Source organism: Temnothorax longispinosus, chromosome 3 (assembly GCF_030848805.1).
Source record: "Temnothorax longispinosus isolate EJ_2023e chromosome 3, Tlon_JGU_v1, whole genome shotgun sequence".
Classification (NCBI taxonomy): domain Eukaryota; kingdom Metazoa; phylum Arthropoda; class Insecta; order Hymenoptera; family Formicidae; genus Temnothorax; species Temnothorax longispinosus.
In genome coordinates, this window is record NC_092360.1 from 8,368,818 (window position 1) to 8,396,545 (window position 27,728).

Consider the following 27,728-nt stretch of genomic DNA (forward strand, 5'->3'; position numbering starts at 1 on the left):
TTTCTCTCAAATTAAAATTTTTGTAATGACTGGAGAGCCGACTAAATTTTATTCAACAAAATGTGTGCAGTTTAAAATTCTTTTATATTATAACATTGCAATTTCGGATCTGATTCGTTGGGAAAAGGAGGGGGAAGATTTTTAATCTACTCTAATGAGTCATCGATTAATAGATACCGAATGATGTAATACGAAAGATAGGCGTGGATGAGTTTTGTAGTAGCAGTCCGTCTCATTTCATTCTTGGAGGAATAATCGAAACGCGGGACAAAAAAAAAGCAAAACAAAAGCGGAGTAAATGAATGCAAAGCGCTGCTTCTCGTTACACAGGAAAAGTGAGGGAGTATATTGTTCACGGTATAGTCGGTATATCAAAGTTCCGGACAATGGGAAGGAATACAAATCTGTATTAAAAGAACGAAATTTTTTTATCGTCTTTTATAATAATGATAGAGTCAATATAGGCGATTTAAACGTTAATATTATGCATGTACCGGGATCGTGTCGATACCGATTCCGATTGTTAATCGTTGCTTCGCCTCGGCCTCGTTAATCGTCGGTTCGCGTTCGATAACGGTCGGAGGAAATAATATCAATATCAAATTACACGGTATATCGTCCCGTCGTCGGTCCAGCGCGAACCCGCTTGTCGACGGTTGCCGTACTGATAGACTGATAGTAATAGTATACTTATACCAGACTTATACTTACGGGCAACTACGGCATGAATCGAGTTGCACGCTATACGTGGAAAAGGGGAGAAAGAAGACGTCGAGCGTCGAGTCGATGCCGACGGAGAGGAAACGAGGAGCTCGCGTGGTTCTCGTCAGCCAATCGCGCTCGAGGATTGTGGTCCGACACGAGCACGCTGGGTGGGGGGGGTGCGGCCAGCTGGTCTCGTGGCGCGGCGCGGCGAGGGTGCGATGCGGCGCGCGGGCGGCGGTGTGGTGTGTGGTATACTGTGGTGCGGTGTGCTGTCGGTTGTCACCGCTCGGCTGCGTGATTCGTCTCCTCCAAGTTCTCAAGCCGGGGGCGAGCCGCCCGTAAGTTTCCATTTTGTATCGCGTCCATCTCATTAACGCGTGAATACGCGCGTGATAAGGGCTCGGGCTCGGGCCGGACTTTTGACGCGGCCTCGATCGCGGGGACCTCGCGGGGTTCGTCGGACTTGGCGCGCGGAAACGCGCGGCTGATGAAAGGGAGTGAGAAGCCCACGGTGGGAGAGGGAGGGGCGAGAGAGATACGAGCCGCGGCCGCTGCAGTTTCCTGCCAGTTTCCGATCGGCGTTGCTCCGTATAAGCGCGCCTCCGCCGTCGTCCGTCCAGAATCGTGAGCATCGCGCGGCGTCGAAACGTTGATCGAAAAGCGGCAATCGCGCGGATCGTCACCTCGTTCTTCTCGCATATCCCATATCCCGGAGCGTCGTATTTCTCGGCTCTCTCTCTTCCGCGCACGAAAGACACGAGCGGAGCGAATTTTGTGGAGCGGACACAGCCTCCCGTTCTCATCTTCTCGCCCGGCTATCGCCGGACCCGGGACCTGTCGTCTCTCACCGAGCTCTCACCTCAGTTGACAGCTAGGTGCGCGTGCACTCGCAGTGACTACGCCGACCACCACGTCGACAAGATGAACTACGGGGACATGTCGAACGTTGATCCTGCCAGGTACGTCATGGGACTTTCCTGTCTAACGTAGCCGTTCTATATATATGTTCGGTGTGTTCCGTCCGCCTTCGAATCCCGTTCCCCTTGGCGAGAGCCGCATTCCGCGGGGAGCGCACGTTTCTGCTCCGAGTATACACGCTACCGCGGACACCGGGGCGTACGGGTCGAAAATTTCGTTTTCGCTCGTATACGAACGTTTCGTACACGTGTGATCGGTCACCCGAGAGGTTGATTGGCCAACTTTGGAGCAATATGGTCGGGCGAGCTAAATGAAATCGCGCTAGAACGTTGCAACATAATCCCGGCCGCGTATATATACGGCGGGCCTTATAACGAAACTTTTCCGCGGCGAGATCCGCGGGCGAGAAGCCGCGCTTTGGCGAACGATTGACGCGCTTGACGGTTCGCCGGGCTCGCGTGCTCCATTTCGAAGCTACGAGAACGCGCGCGCGCGCGCGCGTTACGTTATTATTTTTTTTTTCGTCGAGTGCTTTGCGTTTTACGCAATGCTTCCGTGGATGCACTTTTTTTTTCATTAGATCGTTTCCTTGTTATTGAATCAGAGTTTGTTGGGCGACGCGACGGTTTTTCCCCGGAAAAATCGAGATGTCTCGGAGGAGGAATGTGTAATTTCGTTCGCAGTCCCCCTTTTCCCTCGGACAACTAGCTTTGCAACTTGTACCAGCCACTTGTACCCCGGAGGTTGCAAAATATATGACGAATGTCGAAACTGTAGCTCGCACGAGGTACAGTGCGCGCCACAAGTCGAACAGCTCATACCCTCGTAACTGTGTAATTACACACACACTCGCCGGCGTTATTAATGATGACTTTCACAGTTACGGTTTAGATATTTCCTAATCGAACGCGCCGTTTCCGCATTCGTTTCGGATTCAAATTTCGACTTGATTTTGAAATTTTCAAGAGTTCCGCATGCGTGAAAGATTAACAAGTTCCAAATAAATAATTATTTTTTAATTACAATCTTTTTGCATTATGGAAGATTGCATGAACAGCTTTAGAACTTTTAACTTTGAAAGAATTAACAACGCCGAGTGGTTCCCTCGAAATAAATATACAACTTAATTGACTTATCTGGACAGCGGTGATCTAGAATACCAGATGAAACTTGAAATATAACTGGTTTCGCGTAGCGCGAGATTATCTGTGTGGATAATCATATTGTTCATGCTGAAAATCTGAATGTTTTTTAAGATTATTCGTTAATTGTGTTTGTATTATCAGCGGTCAATCGGACAACGGCGAACAGCGATGTCTCTTTTCAAAATTTTTTTTCTTCGAAACTCATGTGAAAACGAATAATAAATTCAATGTGATCGGGGATTTATCAATTTCAATATTTTATTTCGTGCAAGAAATGCTCCACTTTGAGTCACTCTTAATAACATAAAAAAATTAATGTGCGAAATTTTATGGTAGAAGCATAAGTGTAATTATGTACGCTATGATCCAGTTTCCATCTGCAAAACTAAGCCATTTGACTTTGCGCAAAAATCGTATCTTTGATTATGTCTGAAAATTGTGTAAAGCGATATATTTTTAGTATTTTCACGACCAGAAAGCTATAAGCTTAATAATCTCTTATTAATTATATAGCATTAATAATTTTAACAATAGATATTAATATTACATATATCAATATATATATCTATACGGAGGGGTAAAAACCACAGTGGTGTAAGTCAAATTTTTAAAAATATTTTCTCGTGTGCATAGATGCAATTTATACATATATTGTACAGATTGCATCTATCCACACGAGAAAATATTTTTAAGAATTTGATTTACACCACTGTGGTTTTCACCCCTCCATATATATATATATATAATATGCATGCATAATTATGATATATATATATAAGATGTTTAAAAAAATGTTTACACTTTAAGTAACTTTTTTAGAGAAACAGAAATGATAACATAATATAAGATATAGCAACAAATGTCTTTTTTTGTCTTCAAAGAGTCACCACTTGTTTACTATTGTCAACACATTCTTGGAATCTTCTCCAGATGGTTTTCAGATGGTCTCCAGACTTCTGAGGCATATTTCTTTAGGTATTGCAATCACATTTGCAATTCTCTGTCGGGGATCTTGCATCTTAATGATGAACAAGTGGGAATGTTTTGAAGACATAATACATAATACGCTTGTTATTGATATGATAGCTTGTGTTATCAGTTCTGTTCCTGTAAAAAAATTACTCCCACGCAAGTGTTAACATTTTTTTTAAGCTTCCTGTGCAATTATATACACGTGCACTGAAATATACGCACGTGCACATGTGTATATTTCGCAATTTTATTATTCAGAATTGTGTGTTTCCCACGGGTGTGATTGCTGCTGTTTACAAAAGAATTGGCCGCGAAAGGAGTGATTGGCGAAAGAAGCCGTCACGTGCGCATCGAGGCGCAAAGTAGCACTCGCAGGAGTGAATTTGGAAAGAAACGCCGGCGCAATTTTACGCGAAGCACGTCCCCGCCTTTCGGTCTTGGTCATCGTCCGTAGAAAGTCTGGCATTAGCTGTGACTTTACCCGTGACACCATTGCCGTGGCTTCACCGCCACTGCGTTATCTTGTAATAACGAATAACGAAAAACGAAAATATGTAATGCCCTGAACTTACGCAAATTTATCACGACGAGTCCAAGTCGTTTATAGTGCTTGTTGTCAGAAATATTTATTCATTGATTAAAGCCGGGTTATTAGTAATACGCGATTGGCGCTAAGGAGTCTGGTCAAAGTTTTCTTTTTCTGATCGTATTGCACGTGACCACGCCGTGATGTTCATTGATAATTTGATAACATTTGTTGATTTAGTCTGTTGAATATCACGTAGCAATCACGTGATAAAAGTCTACCCGACTTCCTTGTAAAAACCGATATGTAAATTTATGGAAATTATATTTTTGTAAATACATCTGTACTGCATTTATTAAATATAATCTACATTATAATCTATACTAATGCATTTAGATTAAAAATCTCGGATTGTTTTCGGATTTTACTCAAAACAAATCACTCAAATCAGGCAATATTTGGTACTTAAAATATATTTTCGATTTAAGATACGTTATTTCTGGAATTTTGCTTGCAGATTTACACATATATTAGCATTTTTAATCATTTTTTTGTTATTTATATTAAAAGATTATTAAGAAAGAAGAAATGCGCGTTGAAAAAAATTATTAATCGGGTATTCACCGAAAGCAGATTATAAAATATATTATAATGCAAATATCGCATATTCCTATATGCTTGCGTATGCTTTTTAGCATATTTAATCCACATTTTATTAATTTTGTTAACTCTTCCGTTCCCGTTGTATGATTATGCTACGTATTATGAATTATGAAATAAAATATTACAGCAGTCTATATTTTTATATCTGCAGTGAATATACATATATATATTAGTTCTTTAAAATCTTATAGGTAACTGTAAAAATTTTATGCTTGTATAAATAGTACTATTCAGATAGATAATGTATAGACACTTATCGTGTTTATTTATACCGTTAATAAGAAAATGAAGGCAGTTTTCCTTGCGTTTCGAATCTCGGATTTCTTCGAGGCGGTTTCATTGTCAGGCTTTCAGAAAGGTCAAACAATCGTATGTTTTGGCGAACTTGAAATACCGATGTCGTAACTCACCGGCTATACGAATGTCGTTATCGTACGCTTACCATAACGCCCACGCGACGCAGAGGTTACCCAGCGTAACTTCAATGACGTTAAATACATTGATAAAAATTTCATCATTTTTATTATCGTAACCTCAGTGATTAAATGGCTTTAACCCTTAAATGCGCAATTTTTTATAGTAGCATTATAGTAGCATTTATAGTATAGCATTTTGAGTAGTTTTGAGTATTTTTTTTAATAAATAAAATGACTTTCTGGAACTTTCCATTCAGAAGAGAAAAAAGGACTGGAAGGACCAGAGAAGGTCCTTTATAGATAGTATGTAAATCTGCGCGTTTTCAGTACAAACTTCATAAAGGGAAAGTACACGGAGCATTGAAAAGTCGCTTTGCATACATATAAAGTTGCGCACTATCAGGAAATTATTTAATATAAAGCAAAGTATTTTAATGAAAAATAATTTCTTACGAATTCTTATGTACAACACAGTTATCAGGAATCACTGTAACATTCTCGAGAATTATTCCTACATTATATTTATATTAGCATATAAATAATATATATATGTATGTATTAATATATATTGTGTATTACATATATTATTAATACATATATAATAATATAACATATATGAGAAATATGCATATACATATATTAATTGTTAATAAATTACTTATTAATTTTATATAATATATTATATAAGTATATAATATATATTAATGAAAGATGTTTTGTGATTGTAATTACATCGCTTTACTTTTCTTGGGCATAATCAAAGCCGAATTCTGTAATTGCGAAAAGCCAATTGAGTTAGTTTGAACAAAATCGATAAAAGCTGAATCGTATACGTAATTATACATTTTGCTCTTGCCATAAAAAAATTTTATGCCATTTTTTTGTGCAAATCAATAAAAGTGACTCTAAAAAGAGTGTCTTGCATGAAACAAATATTTAACCTGATAAATGTATGTTATTGATGGAATTAATTATTCGTTTTCACGTAAGTTTTAAGCAAAAGATTTTAAGAAGAATATTTTTCGTTGCTTCGATGATGCAAATATTATCAGGAAATAAGTTTAAAAAATATCCGATATTTTTTAACAAAAAGACATATATACGTAGGTACTTATATATTATATCGAGGAATTACGTTCAATTTTTGATTTTTATTTCGTCCATCATTTTTTTATGAATTCTCGGCTGATTTTTTAATAGAAATTCTTTAAAGATTCTGTAATTCTTTTTATTAAAAGAACGATAGTGTCGTAACAGTACTAGAGGAAGAGAGAGATTCTCCCTTTCACGCTTTATTTGTTACGCTGCAAAATTACCTCTAAACGATTCGCTTGTGCAATTACGCTCGTTATATAATGCAAATGTATGTACCGAGGAAGAGAGGCACTTTTGTCGACATATCGTGAATTGATGCGATTTTTATGTTCTTCGCGCATTCTATTATGGTGTTCAAAGTTCAATCTTCATGTATCTTTATTTGCGATTATGCCATTGTAAAATGTAAGCGTGTAAACGACGTAAAAAGCAAACGCTTCGACAAGGGGAAGACAAGCTAATGTATGATACTTCTTACAAAAGAGCGCAAAAAAGCGCTTTTTATTCTTTTATGCTTGCGTGACGGAACTAAAGTTTGTCATAGAACCGTATTCATGAGTTTCTCGTTTCCAATTATAAAATAGATTACTGGAGAATTGCTGAAGAATAGATTACTGAAAGAAAATCTGTCTCTTCTTCTCTTCTTTGCACATTTTCATATAAAATTTTAAAATATTTCGAGCAACTGTAGAATATTGATTGTAAGATCAAGAAAAGAAAAGAAGTTTTCTGCATCCTTTTTAAATATTTATATTTTCCTTTTATGTTAAAATTACTACATACGATCTATACATAAAATGAGCGAATTTTTTTTTCGTATTCTATTTCCGAGAAAAGAAATTGAACTTGAATAATAATGAAGGTTATATGCAAATCGAAACGAGCGCTTTTGTTTACAGAAGTTACAATCGCAAAACTATTCAGACATATACGAATAGATAAAACTATTTCTTATGCATATTAGTGGGATATTTCAGTCGTATAGAAATCACAAAAATAAATATTTATGAGAAGTCATGCAATACAGATTTCGATGGCAACACTTAAATTTTACTTTTATATTTGCATTTACATGCATTTTGCAAGTACGCACTATAAACCCCGAAATTTTTATATACATTTTCAGATTCCGAGATTTGTACACACACATCGTAAATATTTACCGAGACACTTGTCCAAAAATAGATAACTGATTTTCGTTTCATATCTTATCAGGAAGAGGACTCAAAGGTCCCCTTGCCTAATCGAAACACGCCACGAGAAAGTGATACCATTTTTTCAATTTCGCGATAGCCGAATTCACGTATAGATTGGATTGCGAAAAGTATTTATATGCATGCAGGAATGACGCTTTAAGCGAATGTTTCGCCAGCACTCGCGATCGCATCTTAATTATCGCGATATATTTCCACACCGGCCGCGAGCCCGGCAAAATCCGCGACACGCGAAACAAAAGGCACGCAGGAGAAGCTTGTCTTAATCGGATTCGCGAAATCGCGGAGCATCGTTCGCGATTTTGCGATCTGTCCAAAGAGCGACACGTGCCACGCTTGATTAATCGATTGATAGCGCGACCGATATCATCATTAATGCATACATCGAGCACCTCTCACGAAACCGTTGAGTGATGCGTGCCCATCACGTGAGCATTGCATGCGTCGATCATAAAAGTTACGACTGTGACTAATTGCTTTTAAATGCCGATACTTTATGAGCGTCAGAAGGTTATCCTCGCGAGACAGTTCGCCGACCTGATACAAGTATCGAGAGCGATAGCTTGTTTGGAATGCTCGCCAGTGAGGCGTGTAATTGTACGAAATAGATTAGAGGCATTTTTTCCTTTTGTATATCGTAAATGCAGGGATCGCGCGGTCGGAAAAATTCCTGCGGCATGCAGATGCAGTCCTTTTAAGATAAGCATAGAAAAGAACATTCTTGAGAAAATATAAAACTGCAGACCTCAATAATCTACATACACATATAGTTTTACTTCTGTTCCTTAAATCATTTTTTTTAAATATTTTCTGTTTTTAATGGAATATTCTGTTGTTTGTTTATATGTTAAATAGTCACTATCGAGGCAGACTTAATAACTTGTGAGTCATACATCATGATTGAAGTGTTAAGATCGTTGAAAAGCGCGAAGATATTTTTAATTTCTCAATTTGATTTTCTAGGAAACGAGACGTTATGCGAAAATATAACTGATTCTATCATTTTGTATATATTTTGAGACGTAGAATTATATTCTCGTCCCGATAGTATCACACGTTTTTAAAATCGTCTCGTAGAGAAAAAGCTATTTTATCGATATGAGAATTAAATTATCCAGATGTTACATTGTTATAGATATAATAACTGTATAATTGTTAAACAAGATCAACAAGAACAAAATACAAATTACACAGTACAAGTTTCTTTGACTCTTTATATGTTTTTCTCATTACAAATATTTAATATATATATAGATATTAACGAGATTTGTTTCTTATACCGTTTGGAACTTTTCGCATCATCAATATTATAAACTTTTCTATTAATTGTTTATGCTTCGGTTATATATTTTATTTAATGATTGTACAGAATCGATACGGTAACGACCGAGTAATATCTAATATTTGTAATTAATATGTTTATTACTTATTGTTAGTGGAATTTAAACTTCTCTGTAATTGAATTTTTTTATTTGCTATGAAAAACTGTGCTTTTCTATACTATATATTTATGATAAATAAAAACAGAATGTAAAAAAAATTATTTGTATAATTATATGTATAATTACATTTAATTATATATATTTAAGATATAATTATATATATAATTTTATCTTCCTTATTTGTACTTATATAATTATTATTTTCGTGGAAAACTTTAAAGTAATCAGCAATAAATGCATCACTTCTTACTCAATTTCAATCGTCAGCTTTTTCGAGCTACGTAAACATTTTATTTAAAAAAATACATTTACGCAATTATAATTTCTTGCTTTAAAAGCCGACCCTGCGAGGAACGTTCTCTGGTGATCGATTTCGTAGTAACATTGCATAATCCAATTTACGTTTCAAAGTGATACTTCTCTATAGTGTCATCACCATATCTCTTCACATGTCATTATTTTTAGCGTTGAAGTTCAAGTCTATTGCAAGAAGTCAAAATCATATATCATAATGTAGTGAGTAAAATTTGAGAAAGATACATGCATTCCGCGTGTTTCGACAAATTCCGAATATCCGCGATCGAAATATATGAGATCTCTCTTAAGTGTGAAAATTTATTGGAGAAGCAACTTTCGATCCTGGATTACTAAAAGGGGACTGTGATAATATCACGCGTGGAATGAAGATATATATTTGGGTTGTTCCGGAAGCGAACTATGAATCATATCCCAAGTTTTCCGATCTATCAACGTGCAAACATTTTTCCTTTCCAGCGATATGCAATTAAATCCAGAATCGGAAATGATAATGGCATGCAGCACCCAGCCGTTCGGAAAATCATTAGTACTCTCTGTATCCGTCCGACTGGTTGTTTGCATAGTGATCACGCACTATAATCCGCGTCACATGCATCGTGTATCGCATGCTCGATTTCTCCTTTCTTGCTCTCATGTTGATCATGCATCGGTTAAATGTCTTTGTCACGAAAAATCACGTGCCATCTTTGTCATTGGATGACTCCTGACGACACGCGAATTCTTCTGGAATGTTCTTTTAAGTATACGCGACGGTTCGTGTCAGAACACAGCTAGCGACGATTAAGATTCGCGGGACGAAGATCAAGATCTTCGGAAACAAAGTCGGCTATAGCCGTATCTTGGGATCGATGATTCATGCATTATTATATTTCTGTCTCGCGCGCGCGATCTATCACGCTAAAAATACACCTTCGCTGCTGAACTTCAAAATCATTTCTACGAGTCACGTTTACGAATAAGCTGGTGCAACTATGGTGTTACGTACACAGACATTTTTTGTAGAGGAAAACCAATTTAATTTCTCTTTAATGAAACTTTATTTTAAGGCTTTTGGTTGATTCCTCGTGAAACTATGCTTGAAATCGCTCGACGCAAATTGGAATTGGTCTGTGCACGTTTCATTGAAATTATTTATAAATTATTTATTCAATTTCATAATTAGTACATATAGCTCGATTTAATTAAATTAAAAAACCTACATTTTAAAAAATTGATAATTAGTATTCATTACTTTTCTTATCAGTAATTGTGTTGCGTCAGATTTGGATCTGTTTTCTTTATCGTAATAGCGTCATCTCCCGCAATGAATTACGACAAGTCGTATAGCGATAATCTCGCATCTGCGTAGGAACGATAGTAAACCGTATGATATCATAGTAAGATGAACTCGCTGAACTGTTTCTGCAAGGCATTTAAATGTAAGATTATTTTTTGCCTTCTTAACATTATAAGTATAGTATAGCTTACAAAATAACAGCTCCTTGTAAATTTATGCACGCTTATCTCTAATCAACTATTACACAATTTCACCGTTATTTTCTTACATTCTAAATAAAGTGAAAAAAACGAGCCATATAAGTAAAAAACAATTGTTTATTATGAACCTAAAATACAAAACTGTTTATACAAAGTGAAACCGGGTATTTACACCAGAATTTGAGTTACACGCGTATTCGAATTCTTTGTCATTGTCGCATCGTATAAGCAACAAAAAGTTCTCTCTTTTTTTCTTATGATAAAATTAATGATATATGTCTATATACCAGACTGTGGAAAAGATAAGAAATTATTTAATCATATATTAATATATAAGTACCAGTTTCTGAAATCTGGCAAAGAAAATAAATTTTAAATATTTGGCATTTGTATAGAATTTGAAGTTTCGGTATGAATAATATTATGTAAAGATAACTATTTATTATAATATTGCGTTTATTCGATATCTGTGTCGTACCGTGAAGGATTTCTTTGAATTTCGATGAATCTGTCAGTCCCAAATTTGTACTGTACATTATGGAAGCTAAATAAGTAAATTTGTTAATTGTTTATATTTTATGTTTATTTTGTAATGCAATTCAAGAAAATATAAATAGAACTAAACAATTAATGTGTATTGGTAATAGAATATGGAAAATTGGAAGATATTGAAAGAAATTAATAGCGGTTTATTGCGTAAAAAAAATCAATACAAAGCATTTTGTTATACGAATTATAATTTTATTAACCTAAATGAAAAATAATAGAAATTTGTACATTTATATATATTCTTTTATTTTGTTCGGTGAATTTTAATTGACAAGAAACGTGGAAAAAGTTAATTTTATACCGCGATAAACATGCAAAAAAACATGGAAATTGGGTATTTCGACCTATTATAATTTTGCTTATAATTAACATTAAAGTACAATTCTTGCTTCTCTTTTCTCTATTTAACGTATTTTAATTTTAATTAAAAACAGAATAATTATTATCAACTAAAAAAATACAAATTCTTCGAAAAAAGAACCTATAAAGTGAACCTAATGAAAAGTTATCTCTTCGCTTAGTTTACATTTTTAGTATACAGACATGTCAAGTATGTAGACTTTCATTCTTATAATTTATTTTATTCTTGAATTTATTTTATAATCATATTTTACGATTTTATAATCATATTTGACATTTTTACATTCTATATTTGTAAATGTCAAAAAACTTGTGCATTTTTATGAGTGTATGTGAATTTAAAAATATCCGGTTTGCGATAAGATATTTAGTTTTTAGTTCATATAAAACAACTGTAGACTGCAGACATATTGTAGTATAGGTACGCGGACTACAAATTGAATTTTGTAATGATAAAAATTGATTATATATAATCATTTTGATATTTGTATATTTATATATTGTTCGATTTTTGTATGTAAATAAGAGACGCTTAACAAGAAGCTATTCGATATATTCGAATAGGATTTGAATCTCTTTTCTTAAGTGCATATGCACCGAGCGCGAGTGGTGCTTCGATATGTTTACTTATTCAAGACACGATATGTTTTACACGGCCTTTTAACTCATGATTGTATGGGTGAGTCTATATGTATATACGGTTTCCTCGCGCAGCATTTTATTTTTTATTATACGTCGCTTTCTTTGTACTAATTAATTTATATGCCTCGCTTTGACGATATATTACTTTTGCACAATTCTTTTAAAATTATAGCTGATGATGTAGAAAGATAAATCGAAAGGCGCATGTCACATGAGATTTAATAAATCTCGAAATGAAACATTTTATAATTCTGGCTTTTTTTTTTTTTTTTTTTTAATATCCCAATTTATTTTCTTGATATGTTTCTGTAAAAAATTTTGCTCTTTGGAAAAATCGTCTATCCAGAAGCTGACTATTGATTTTTTAGACGAGGAATACTCAATCACGTGTTTACACGCTCTAGTTGAATTATTTTTATTTATTAGTGACAGGGAAAGCCGTCAATGTGATGTCAAGCTAGTGATATAAAATGTGATAAATTTCTCACGAGCGACTTAAGTATATTACAGATGAAAGTCCAAAACGAAGTCAGACGATTTCCGTGAACACACGTAATCCATAGTAATTAACAACTTTTATATTACAAATATTTCGACTAAACAATTATTTGAAAAACTGTAAATATATATATGCTTACATGTCAGTTTTTTGTTTATTTATTTGATTTTGCAAATACCGAATGAATTTCATCTAAATTCGTTACACAACGTAATGTTTCCGTTTTTAAGAAGGCATATAAAATCGAAATTCGAAATTATTGAATCTTATTGTTGCTTTTTTTATGATGCCTATTGATTCACAGTGTGTTTATTTATTTATTTTTTGTTTTACGGGCGAAATTTGTATTAATGAATTTGATGACACACTGTTTTACGCATTTCACGTTTTCTATTAAAAATAATACGAATAAATAGAAATAAACTTAAAGATCTACTTTTTATAAATTATTTTTTTAGAGAGTAGCCAACGTGTATGTAACTGAAAAATCATGCGTGTAAATCATTAAAAATTTAAATCTCGTGCATTTTAATTCATAATAGCTTATATCCTGCGCAGTATTTATGTATATGTACAATACGTCATTATACATAAGCTGAAAAGCAAAGTTAAATATAAATATTAATAACGGAAAAATAATATCAGTATGTGTGCACATACGCGGTGTTCTACGGTTAACTTTAATTTCTTAAGTCTGAAACTACTGTAATCGGGATATATTGTTAGGGGGGATCTTGGATTTATTAATCTATCTACAATACGTTATTGAAATAATTTATTTACGTAGCAGCGTATTTATAGGTGTACTTCTGTTTAATGCAATGCTATAAAAATTAAAGTTTAAAGTATTGTAACTGTTTAAAAAATATTTTTACGTAAAAATTAACATAATATTTATTATATCTTTCGCATAACTTAACGAGAAATTTTGATCGATTATTTCATTATTAGAAATATATAATATAATATATTTGTAATAGAGTATAATTTTTTTTAAATATTGGAAAACAAAAGTGCATTTTGACAAGAGCTAAAATTTCAGTGCTAAAGTTTAATAATTATGCGTGTAATATTTTATTTATTGGGAATAAAATTTTGATTAATTTAAACAGTAATATACATTTTATTTCTCTTTTGCGCAGGCAAGATTTGCGTATTTCGCATTTCTAATAGAACGATCGGATTTCAAAGTCCTAAACTTTGTACAATAATTAAAATGTATGAGTGCATTTAAAATAGTATTCACATTTTAATTTATAATAATTTATAACATTTACGCTAAAAAAGCTAACTCACTTCAGCAAACTTATTATTAGTCGAATTAATTGGTAACAAAAAATGTGATCGATATATATTATATGATGAATATTATCCGGAAATTTATGTAAAAATCAATGAAAATAAAATATGTACTATAGGTATTTTACGTAAATAAATGGCATTTTGAATAATTACTTCAATAAAAATAATGTGAAATATTTTTATATGAGTAAAATATACCAATACAAATATTTTGATATTAATAACATATGATTTCTAAAATGTTGGAAAAATCTAGGAATAAATGACGCGCGCATTGTTGTGTGTTTCAGTTGTATATTAATAAATATCGCGCAACTTGAACTCGTATGTAATTTAACAAATAATTTGACGTGATGCCGAGTGACACTGAAACCCGAATAACTGCATCGGTTAATCCATATGATATTAACTTCAATTAGCCTCTCTCGGCACCAGTCGCAAGTGCCAGCGGCACGATAAAATCAAGTTTAATTCTTCGCGTTGAAACGCGCATTGTGGAAAATCTCACTGGCGGCTCGGCGAAAGTAGTCGACAATCTTTCCATATACTTTTGCCGTTGGCGCGTAATTTTCCGGTAGATAGCAACGATGTAAATCGTGTGAATTGGCGGAAGTTATGCCGACGTCTATTACGTCAGCAAAATTATAATTCTTCAATAAAACATGCGTTACATTCTCAACATACATGTATATGGTTTATAATATGGTTATATATACGTAATTATACATTTTATTAATTATAATATAAAACACATACACGCACACATACGTACACAACACGCACGCGCGCCCACGCGAATAAGATAGCAAAGTTATTTAAAAGTCGATTTTACTTCTATTTATTTAGTTTTTGTGTGTATAAATATTGTTTGATACAATTTATATTTTTGATAGAATATTGCCAGAAATATTCAGAATAGCTTTTGACTTTTGAACTTTTCAACTAAAGTGACGCAGTGTAATCAATATGGTATATTTCCTATAGGTATACTGTAGATGTGATATTTCGTATTTATAAAATTGTATGGTGTTGATACATTTTTGCACGAAATATTGGGGCATGAGTTATCGACATCACTGACAGATGTCCGATAAGATGATAATTGGTCACGGTCCTATCCGGCTGTTACGTGTGATAAACGCTCTTTTTCCCCGGCGTAATCATACGTGATTTTAAATTATCCGAATCCAAAAAAAGCTGCACTGCGATTATGCACGTGTACTCAATTATTTATACGATATAATGCGATATTAGATATATGTATCAATTATTTATTTAAATGTGCATAATGCGTACAGTATATATCGATTAATAAAGATAGGTAAATCCAAGTAAAAATGGGTAAAATATCGAGGAAAATATTGATGTACGTCAAATTTTGCATTTTTTTCGCTTTAGTTTGTTACGCAAGTAAGATATCGTGAAATAGTATTATTACATTGAAAAAGTATTAAGCATTAGTAATTATGGATAAAAATAATAAAAAATGATTTAAATATAGTAAATTCGAAAACAAAAATATCCGAATATTACAAAATTACTTATTTAAATGTACCCTATATGTTTTTGATTAGAAATCTTTTCTATAAAATTAAATTTGAGAAGTCATGTGAAGAAGACATGTGCCAATTAATTTGAAATTATCACAATTAATTTCATAATATATCACTCTGTATCGAGTAATTTAATACCGCAAATTAATTAATATAATATTTGAATTAATTATAATATTTAACAATAGAGAATCGCGGAATTAGCTCACAAATGCTTGATCGGTGGTATCAGACAAAGTGAGATCGCGTTTCGTCGAAGAAATATGCAACGTTCTTTTTCTCGATATACTCTTCAATCATGATGTAAAGGTGCGTTTCCTCCATAGAGTACACGAGAAAGAAAGAGAATGAGAGAGCGGCGAATGATGAGGTAGAGCGTTACGTATGTCAATCGTCTTAGAAAGTTCACCGGTGGTAGTACCGACGCAGAAAGTGGACGGTGATTTACGAAGTAACAGTGACGCTGCGGATCTTGTTTATTTGGGACACGTATATGAAAATCCAAATTGTGTTCTACTTCTGAAGACATTTGGATCTTATCAGTTCTCTAGATAATACACACAGGCCGGTATTCATAGTCTTCAAGATCGTCTTAAGTAATGTCTTAAGACGCTAATATGGCTCTGTGATTGGTTCATGACATCTTAAGATTGAACTTAAGACGGTCTTAAATAACTATGAATACCGGCCATAATAACGAATGCTCGATTTCATCGTGTGATAATTATAAAATCTTACGTCATCTCATATATCTTTCTCTTTCTCTTGAGACCGGATCTCTTCTACAAATGATTCCGAAGGATACCTCTCGGGAGTAGCATGTAACGTGAAAAAGTATGTTGCCGAGTGTTCATTTTGAAGCTTTTTTTTTAACGTAAAATAAAGCAAACACCTTTAGATTGCCGCGATTGCGCTTCGGTACACACTTAGTTCCATGATTTAGACCCTCGTCGAGAGACGGTATTAAATGAACAAGAGTACCAGCGAACAATCTCGTCGCTATAAAATGTTTGCTCTTCACTATGAATACCGATGTCCTATGTTGATCTTGCACAATCGTTAAATCCGAAGTCCAGGGTAATCCCGCGCGAAATTTTTTTCTCCCGCGTCATTAGCGGGTTCATCAAATTGCAAATAATTTCCGTTTCTCGGGAAGACCAGTGACGTATTTCGTACCTACACGCCGCCGCGTCGTCGCATGTGCATACTGTGCACAGTGGGAAATAACATTACCGGGAAGCGAGATATGTACTTTCGCGACGTCATATCCTTCAGCGTAATCCACGTGTAGTCTTCATTTTTACGATCTCGTCTCGTTTCATTGCTTGACTTAATAATATGTATGTGTTACTTCTAACACAAACACGCGCGCAAAAAAAACATTCCTATATACAGCATTACCGGCGTTTACCCATCGATCGCCTGGGTTCGGCGTACGCATCACTCGCTAAATGACCGATTCGTTTCACCGTTTATCCATATATAAAAAAAAAAAAACCGGTTTGATGACGGTGATTGTGGCTGGGTTCCGTCATTAAGACTAGCACACGTTTTATGTCGATTGACGTCAGATTCGCGGCCGAAGATCATCAGGTAAAATCGAGCGAGGAAGAAAAAGAGAAAAAGAGCGGCGGCGCAGGGTGGTGGTGGGAGGATTGTTGATCGGTTCCGCGCGACTTTTGATAACCGGTCAAAGGTAGCGATCGTGGAAGGCGGCCAGGGGTAAATACCGGAATAATTGCAGGAGACCGGCCGTTCTCACCATTATCATATAATACGCACTCGCGTCACGGGGTCAGCGCGCAGAGAGCTTTTGCATGGCAAATATACGAGCCGTGGGGCGAATATTCATCAGCGGCCGCCGCCGGTCTTTACCTTCTTAACGGACGTCCGCGAAGCTCGGTCTCTCTGTCGGCCCCGGCAGTCTCGTTCGTAAAGTGGGCTTACCGATTACGGACGATACCTGACGACGACCAGTGTTCAATCGTGGGCAACGAGGTACCCCGCGCGGCAGGATCATGTTGTATTCCAGGCGGTACGTACCAGAGTCTTCGGGTGGATCCTGTCGCGACGATCGACAGGATCGTTTCGACGTTTCGTTTTTTTCACTCCACAATTTCTTTTTCTCTCCGAAAATAAAAACGCTCACCGCGAAACCGTGCGACTATCTTCTAATGTACTTCCGATATTAATCTTAGCTATATAGCCACACTTATTTTCGAGTCCTTAAGAACTAACTAATTAGTACGAGTCCCCACTCCGGTCCGGGAGACTGCTCGACTTTGTCGCATTGTCATTTTCATTGTAATGTAATTAATATTTTTTTATGCTTGGTAATATAGGAATTGGAGATACAGAGTCTGAATAAGATGCGTCTGATAATATCAGGTCAAAAAAATGATTTGAGTTTAAACTGAATTTATTATAACGAAATGTGAAAACTAGAAAACTGACAAACGCGTTCAGCGGTGCACTGAACCGGAATGTACGTGGCGAGCTAGGGTTAACGATTTGCTCGCGATACGCGCGAAATGTATTCGTTGCTTAGGACCTTGCCGACCGATCGTTTTGCGTCGAACGCTTCTCTCGCGGAGGAAAGTGCGGACATGTGCGTAGATTAGAAATCTGGAAATGTGTTGATCTTTTGTAATCCTTTGGCGGATCTCCACGGTGAGAATTGACAGGAAGTATCACTTCTCAGGCTCGCGATTGCGTTTTAGAGGCCATTCGCGATTTCAGCTGTGGAATTTAGCGTGTTCGACGCCTCGGGCGGATGGCTCGCTTCGAGGACACTCCTCTTTCGTTTCCCTAAACGAGGCGCCGCGTGAAAAAGAGGAGATACACGGAACGGTACCTCGAGTAGGATCTCCTCCACGAAAAAGTGGCACGGGTTTCTTTCTCGCGTCTGCCTCAGACGTTACTCGTAATCGGGGCTCTATACATATACAGATGGTTCTCGTATCGGAACAACCTAGTTATAAAGCCTTTGTTAAAACGGCTGGTTCACGGTAGCGCGATCTCCATTTCGGAACTCTCGCTCGTCTCCCTATAGAGGAAACTATTTAACCGTAACTTTATAAAAGAGATAAATTGAGAAACATCAGCTTGGTTGATAAAATAATTTACAGATTTCGGTATAACTTTTACTCAGGGTATTTGTGCCGTTCGGTGAATTTATAAAAATTTTATAGCGGAGTTAAAGTAAAACGACTAAAAATAAACGAAAATTTATTTTCTGCAGTTTAGAGTGCGGCCTAATATATTGTTTTACAAATAATAAATTAGATAATAAATTAGAGAAAAAATATTGTCGTATGTTACATTATTTATATTGCTTGTTGAATGTGTCCAATATACGTTTATATTGCGATAACGTATGTAATTTTTCTCCCTAACGAGACTGCCTTTAGTAATTTTTTTTGTTTAATGTGTTATACATATTTATTACTTGGCCATAGCAGGTTTATTTGTAACTGATCAAACGTGTTCCTTAAAATTTCCAAAAAATTATCATATCGCAGCAACAACATGTTTATCTTACTATATGATTATCTTATTATCAAGCCTAAAACGTATTTCTCAAAATTATCGATAATCTATAGTTATTGATAGTTATTGATAGACGAATCAGAAAGAAATCTTAGAAACAAAATAAAAACGAGATGTTACAGTTTTGAGATATTGAGGGAAACTTCTCAAATGAGAGACTATTTTGGGAACATTGAATTTAATTAGAATTTCTGATCAATCGAGCTTTCAACATAATGGAGGAAAATAATCTCTCTGTGTTCATATACGCGAGCGACGAAAAATGATGCCCAATATTTTCGTATCTGTAGCATTGGACATTTGTATTTAGGGAGAGTGTATATATGTATACCGGAATTAAGAGCTAAAGGACGGTCAGCGTGCTCGATAAGTGAGGAATGCGTTCTCGTTTTCTCTCTCTCTCTCTCTCTCTTTCTCTGATTTCTTCGCCCATCAGGGCGAAGGAGATAGTCGATTTTTGGATGCATGCTGGACCGGGCCTGTGCGCAAGTGGGACAGAGTAGATCTATAGTTACAAGTGGAGCGCTACACGGCGACTATTTTTAGCGCGTCACCTGAGACACCTCGCTTAATTTCGCTGTCCTTAATCAGTCGAGGATCGATGTAACACGCTAGAACGGGGCGCTTTGTTATTTTCTCCGATGAGCTCTTCGTCCCTTTTAAAGGGTTGCTAGAGAGGCACGCGTACCGCACACACCGCCGGGTGTCGCGGATCTAACGCGCGGTTGCTTTTATAAATAAGGGTCTGCGTAAACAATATATTGCATTATTAAATACTGTAGAATATCCAGGAAAGAGATAATCGGCCGCGCGCGATTGTTGTGCAAAAATTGCGATTTGCAATTCGAGCTTGTGACGTTTGTGCGAACGCAAATCACTTGCTTGCAATTTAATCGTGATTAAATTACGCTTCGAATTTCCGTCGTTTTCCGCTGAAAGCGAAGGCAGAATGGCGAATCACATCGATACGATACGCGATACGTCGCGACGTCGTACAATGCGCACTTTTTAGAACTTGCCCGGTCAATGTGTTTGTAGTAAATTTCCATTTTGCTCACGTATTTCGCTATGCAAGTACGGCGATTAACATAACAAAGCGATTTCATGAATTCGGCCGGGAGAACGGTTGAATATTCATGCGCGAAAACGAGCAGTTGGACTTTATTGCGAATTTCAGCGATCGCTGGCTAATGTATAATCGCCGTCATAAGTCCATCGCATGGCGAGATAAGCTTCCCCGGGATCATTCAATTAATGAAGGTCATTTAATTATTGACAAAAAATTTTTGCTATCAGTCTAATGAAGTTGGAGTCACCGTTTTTATTGATTCCTTTTTTTACTTTGCTTTTTTTGCGAAGCGACGATAAAATGGACAATATCGCTGTTGTTTACGATGTTAATAAACCGATTTGAAAGCTTCTCGAATTTTTCATTCGATACAATCGAGGAATATTATTCATCTTTGACAAAATCGATATTTCTATGTTTCTTTGATCTCGGAAAAAAATACTAATTAAAATTTCATCTGCATTTAAATAACTCGAAGAGAGATAATCTTACCTTCGTTATGTTTATGCTTTTAAACAAAAAGACTAACTTTTTTAGAAAAGTAATCTTTGTCAACAAAATCATCTTTTAAAAATTTACTGAAATAAAATCGAATTTAAATGAAGATATATGTAATTTTTATTATATATTTTATATTGATATACAGCACTTTTAAATGATAGAAAATTCGTCATTATATACGTTATGGGTTATTATACAAATATTCCATTACATTATTAATGTGAGGTAAAAAAAAAGTTTAACCGTAGATAAAAGAAGTTACAGCTTTATTGAAGAAATAAAAAAAATCGTTTGACCGTGAACATTGTCGCTGTAATTAATTACTTTTTTCCGCAATAATTATCATGGATATATTCATGTAAATTCAAGTTTGCTCTTATGCCTAATAGAATTAGTGATTGAAACTAATATGCATGAAACATTAGACAATTATACGCCAGATATAAAATTATTTACATCGCAGCAATAACAATGACAATAATTTATATCGATACTAAATCAGTTGCAAACATTGATTCGTTAAATCAACATTTAATCCTGTCAATTTGGGATCAATAAGACGATTCGTGTTAATTATGCAACACCTGCGAGTCATTGTATGCAAATATATATATTTTTTTTTTTTGGAAACATGCATGCATGTTATTGCGCGCAAGAAAATTTTCGATTTATTCGGGCTGATTATTATGAGCTTCACTGACAATCAACTTAAAAGTAAGCTGTTATTTATTTATACTTTTGCAGTGAACGTTGAATTCTTTAATTTGCTCTTCAAAAGTGATGTAGATTTAATTTTGAGTTTTTAATATAATAGCTATGATAAGTGGTTTTATAAATTCTAATAGATCCAGGGTACACAGAACATATTTATTTTATGCTAATAAAAATAACGGATTCTTTCTACAGGATATATTTGTGTCATTTCATTCTCTTCACCTATTACAAGATTTCAGCAACTTCTGTTGCTGGAATTGCGTATACATTGATGTTATATAAATTGGTACGGTCATTAGCGATGGTATCAACATTTTCCGAAGATACGAAATCGAATTGCAATCGCATCGAAGACGAGGACATCACCGGATATTCCTCTCGATGTGTTACGCTCGTGCGACGCTACTTGCTTGATGACATTGCGTCATATTCGTATATTACGCCACCATTGTCAAGCGCACGCATACAAATCAGCCGTTTGAGAAATCTTCTTTTCCGCAGCAAAACGCTGAAGCAAGACGCTGGCGTTTGCTCGAGTAAACTTTCGATGTAATGTTTTAACTACTGAATATCTTTGGTCGTCGAACAAAGATCAGAGTTTACCGCGCAGGATTTACATTCCATACATTCAGTTAATGTGAATGACGGTCTCAATGTCAGTCCCGTAAAATGATGAAAGCGCGGTGACTTTGCGAAGAGACGCAAGATCCGAACGACCTTTCCGATCGTCAAGTTTTGATAAAATGAGTTATGATTGGGTCTTGAATGGAGATGTTAATGGATGCAAAATAGCGATTTTTTTTTTAAGAGAATTGAGTTCATTAAAATCATATTTATAAAAAAAGAACGTTATACAATAACGATAAAAAGCTAATCAAAACAGTAAACTGACGAATAATTAAATGCTGATAATAAATTATATTTTGTTTCTTATATTATAGATCTTTAACTATCGCAAAAACTTGATAAAACATCTCTGTCAAAATATTAACTCCTTAATTAACAACTTCGCTGCCATCACGGAAGAAAAATTAGCTACCGTAGCAAAACTTTCGCTACTCTTGGTAAAAATATTGCTCTCGCAGCAAAAAAATGTTAGTTGCCCATATTTTACGACTCCTTTTTTTCCGTGATGTATCATAGGTGATCCACGCTGAATTTTTCTGGCATGCTTATATGCATTACTCATGATCTCAATATTAATGTATTATTTTGCATGATACCTGAGAAAGCATTATAACACTTTTATGATGACAGCGAAGATGTTAAATATAATTTCAATTATTTCTACTTGTTGAAAGAATCATTGTCTGTAGTATAGGTTGTAGTCAAGTGCATCTTTCTGTTATCTAATTTATTTTCAACATCACAGATCATTAAGATGAACGTTTCCACCCACATTAACATATAAAAAACTATGCATGTCGAAACATGTAATAACATATTAAAAGAACAATGAATAATTTTCATTACAGGAGTCTACGCAGGATCGCCCGGCACGACGAGCCGGAGTTCAGCAATGCCAGCATTCTGAACAGCATGGAGAATTTCGTGCGTACCGTGAGCGAGATGGAGGACACCATCCTGGTGCCCAGCCGCCTGCTGGATCTGTCCGTGGGTGACGCGGGCGATACGGTCTGCATGAAGGGCAAGCGCGGTAGCACGGTGAAGGACACCCTGGCCAACACCGACCTGTACCGCCTCTATAACATTATCAATCAGATGAAGATCGAGCTGCTGTGGTCGCAGGAACCCACGCGGGGCAACGGGGCGGACGATCAGACGCCGATTAAAAGTCATCCGGTCGGTAGCCCGTCCGCCGAACTGGCGCACCATCATCCGGCGGCCGGTGGTAGACTCGGCCACGTGCGCTGTCCCAGCACCACGTCGATGCAGAGCGTGCAGAGCGCATCCTCGATCGCCTGGACCTCCGACTCGGACTCCGAGAACGGCATTGAGATCGATAGCGGTCTGGAGGGTGAGGAGTGCGTGATCGACCTGGCGAGCATCGCTGCCGAAAACTTTAAGCGTCATCTGCGCGGCCTTCACAGCAGCATCGCCCGTATGACGGAGGCGGCCGAATATCTAACGTTACGGTACCAGGCCGACATGGGCGGACAGGTCTGATTCGCCGACGATATCATCGTAATCACCGTTGCTATCGTCACTATTGCCGCCTGTGCATCATTGATTGTCATCGCGAACAGATCCCGCGTCCTCGCCTTGTAATCGACCTCGTAGACACTTCCGCGACTCCCGGCTTTCTGAGGTTTCGACAAAACTTCAGGATGCGCCGACGGCGAATTGCGAAGGACTTACAATTCGCCGCGATTGAAATACACTGTCCGCGCGCTCAGTTATGTATGATTGCTAAAGTTACGTTTCGGTAATATTGTATTCATGAGATGGACTACGAGACAATAAATTGTCGTCGGATATGTAAAATTCCGCGCAAATAAACTAGTAGTTCTTAAACAGAATTGAGACTATGAGATAAGATATCTCGAGATATGCGTTTTTTTTTTGGCATAGCATTATGAGGAGATAACGTTTGATTCTGTTCTGCTTTTAATTGTCTTTGCACCAGCAGTTGAATCCAATTGAACAAAATGAGAAGAACCTAAAATCAGGGACGGATGTGATTATACATAACGTAAAACCATTATTTTATTGCGCATGAAGTACATTGTATTTCTAATAATAGGTTTAAATGTATGTGTCAGCTACGGAAGGTATGAGGAAGATGAGCATAAGATGAAAATTTCATATGTGACAGACACATTTAAGCACATGAGTTATGTAGTTTAGACTCACTCTTACCTGCGTCACATCTTAGATTGCATTTTCTGGTACAATTTTCTTTCGATGAAGCATCGCATTGTCAAGAATAATTCTTTACTTTACGCTATTTCTTTTTACTTTTATATTCAAAGAGTTAGAATCAATTTAAAATTAATACAGATTGCGTTTCAGTTCATGCTTCAAAAAAAAAAAAATTCAATTTGAAAATATAGATTTTCTATTGATGCAAAAACTGTTAACAATACGAAAAATGGCTAAAATAATTAAAAAAAAAAAAAAAAAACAATCCATAGAATAAAGTTTAGCCTTTTGATGTTTTATGGATATATATATTTATTTATTTAAAAACTATCGTATATAACAAGTCTTGCTCTCTAGATAAACTTAAACGATATATCAACATCTCGAGGATATAAAATACAAAAATACTTGTTAGAGATTTGGACATTTTTAGAAACTATTTATAAATTGTATGGAAAGAAAGATGGAGTCGAAATAGTTCATGTATATACTATTGTTGGGTGTTATTTTATAACATACACAATTTATTGTAACATAAGTCATGACCAGTGGTTTGTAATTAAAGTACCGAATTACCTCTGAATTATTATAAATACTGCTACATCGAAAGAACGAATGCATTTTGGACAGCGGAGTAAGATTGTACAAACTATATGTCTTGGAATTCGTGTATATCTGCGGTAGAAGCTGTCGCGCTAGATCAATCTCGCTGAAGTATCCCTTTTCCGTTAGATTTTCGCTTTCGTGAGCGAATTGTTAATGTTATCGAATTGTATCTTATACCGCGGCGGCGACCGACATTAGTGTGTATATATACATGCTTAGCGCTCTACGATTATTTATTTCTACGTAAAGTTAATAAAAGGTATCGTTTAACTTCTAAGTTGCGCGAGTTGTGAACATACTCGTTCGCGAAAAATCGTTTTTAAGTCGTAGGTAGAAAAGAATGACACACTGGTCGGCGGATGTTTCCATGCCGATAGAATTTTAGAACGGTGTTTGGAACTCTACGTTTGCAGTGTACATAGAGCCGGTGAGATGCTTTCCTGACGCGTCGATATGATTAGAATCCGAATAATTATCGATCTTGCGCATCGGATGTTTAGTTTGCGGTTAAGAATTTTTTGAACTTTTTTAAAGTAAAAATTATAGAGAAAAGCAAAAGAAAAAATCTGGCGAACAAAAATTGTTACTATTATAATAATTTTCGGACAACACAAATTATTTCTAATAAATGGTATAATTTTTAAAAGGCTGTATCTTTCTATGCTTAGGTACACTGTACATTTTGCTTCACATTCGTGATTTGTTGAAAATCTTTGAAACAAGTAACGCAAATTTTCACATTTATTTTGTGCTTTTCTTTCCTTTGTATATAGTTTATGTAAATATAAAGATGCGTAAAGTAAATTATAGAATACGGTGCCATATCTGTTGAAACTTGCGTTTCAACATAATCTGCATTCGTGAGCCGCGCAAAATTGTGGAAACCTTAAAGGTCTGATATGAAAACCATGCCTAGACGATGATTCGGATCTGTACTGCGCACCTGATTTAAAATTTTTTGAAAGTCGTCTTTTTAATGCATTTTTTAATCTTTTTTTGTCGAATACGTTTTAGAAAAATCTCAAAACATTTAAGTTTTTCATGATTATGCAATTGACTCGCTATGCATAGGTGAAATAAGTTAAGAATTAAGTTATGCTAAGGATGACTTTTATATTCATTCCGTATCGTGAGTTACATGCTTTTATGATTCTCTTAAGATATGGTACCTTAGGGGTTTTCAAATAGTAACGCACGTATATATTGGTATACTTGCTATTATTTATACATATCGATGACCTAATTAAAATAATCAAAAGATAGAAATAATTATTTATTCTCCTGCTTAATAGCAAAGAGAATCGTTGCTGCAATGAATGCAAGCTGCGTAAAATAGTTAAACTTCAACGAGTATTTGAGAGTCCCTGAGATCGTGTATAAATTATGATTATTTATGGGTCATAATTAATACACACACGTAGTAACGTAATCGTTAGAATACAAATACCGTGCTGCGGTAATGGTTCACTCTTCGCGTGGAATCGTGACTAAAAGATTGGCGACGTTAACTAGATTATTAATAAAGAATATTTGATACTTGAATGCAATTATGCGAAAAAGAACGCACAAGTCCAATCGGAATATAAGCAAATTTTTACTATTGTACCATTACGCGAAATAAGAAATTTAATTATTCATATCAAGGTTCTGAGAAATGTACATAAAAGAGAACCACTCTGTAAACGATTTAATGTTAATTCAAACCTTCTATTTCGAAAAAGTTCTTTTTTGCATAATTAAATCTGTTGCGAACGATGTAATTGCAGTCCTTGTGTCAGGACATTCGCTACGCAATCAAAATATTGTCGCATACAGTATTTTGTGCTTCCTTCGTTGTTTGCGCTATGATGAAAAATACTTAGAAATTGATTCAGTCGATCAAATTTTATCGAACTAATGTACGCGTGCGTTCATTATTTTGGTGTCCTTTTAGCTTTACACAAACGTGTAAGTGTTTGCATCGTGGAATTAGGTGGAACTGCCTTGATTTTATATTGCGATAAGTATAATGCTGTTAAAAACGCTCAATTTCAGTAAAACACGCAGTCAGCTTTATAGTAGACGATACCGACGATTGAGATGTACGGGAATCTTCGAGATACTTGTACGGTCTTTGTAAAACGTCTGCGTCACTTGAAAATCTTGTAATAGTAATAAATTAATTACTTCCAAAGTCTATTGTCTGATCTGTCTCACACAGCCAAATCCGTAATTAAAAAAGTATATCAATGAAACTATACGCGATTCCCAATCTTCGAAACTTAACAAGTCCTTATAATACATTACTTCTTTTGCAATATTTATCTCGATAGAAAAGAAAATATGTTCGCTACTGAGCGGCTTGGTTTGCTGAACGCGACCAATGTGGGGAGCAACATCCGCGCGGCGCGGCCCGGCGCGCTCGGAATACCTACTGCCACCTCCTCGCTTATCATGCTTTGCTGATACATCAGGAGTAAATTTCCGTGGTTTCGCACCGCGAAATTTACTCCTGATGGATCAGCAAAGCATGATGAGCGAGGAGGTGGCAGTAGGTATTCCGAGCGCGCCGCGCCGCGCGGGTGTTGTCACCCCACATTGCCTTCTCGTAATCACGCTGTTATTGGTCAGAGCGTGGAAGCCTACTGCCCCTCCTATGCATACCTGCCAACGCTCTGATTGGCCGTAGGCT

General features: G+C 35.8%; 1 protein-coding gene across 2 annotated transcripts; it reads left to right on the top strand.

Moving 5' to 3' along the window:
* Positions 1-1,045: 1,045 nt before the first annotated feature.
* On the top strand, positions 1,046-27,230 carry LOC139809569 (uncharacterized). Of its 2 annotated transcripts, none has more exons than XM_071772539.1 (2): positions 1,046-1,664; positions 23,104-27,230. In XM_071772539.1, the coding sequence occupies exons 1-2, from the start codon at positions 1,627-1,629 to the stop codon at positions 23,753-23,755; spliced, it is 690 nt and encodes a 229-aa protein (XP_071628640.1). In that variant the 5' UTR covers positions 1,046-1,626; the 3' UTR covers positions 23,756-27,230. The 2 variants fall into 2 exon arrangements, with proteins under 2 accessions (XP_071628640.1, XP_071628641.1); XM_071772540.1 differs by lacking the exon at positions 1,046-1,664 and adding an exon at positions 17,672-17,830.
* The last annotated feature ends 498 nt before the right edge of the window (positions 27,231-27,728 follow it).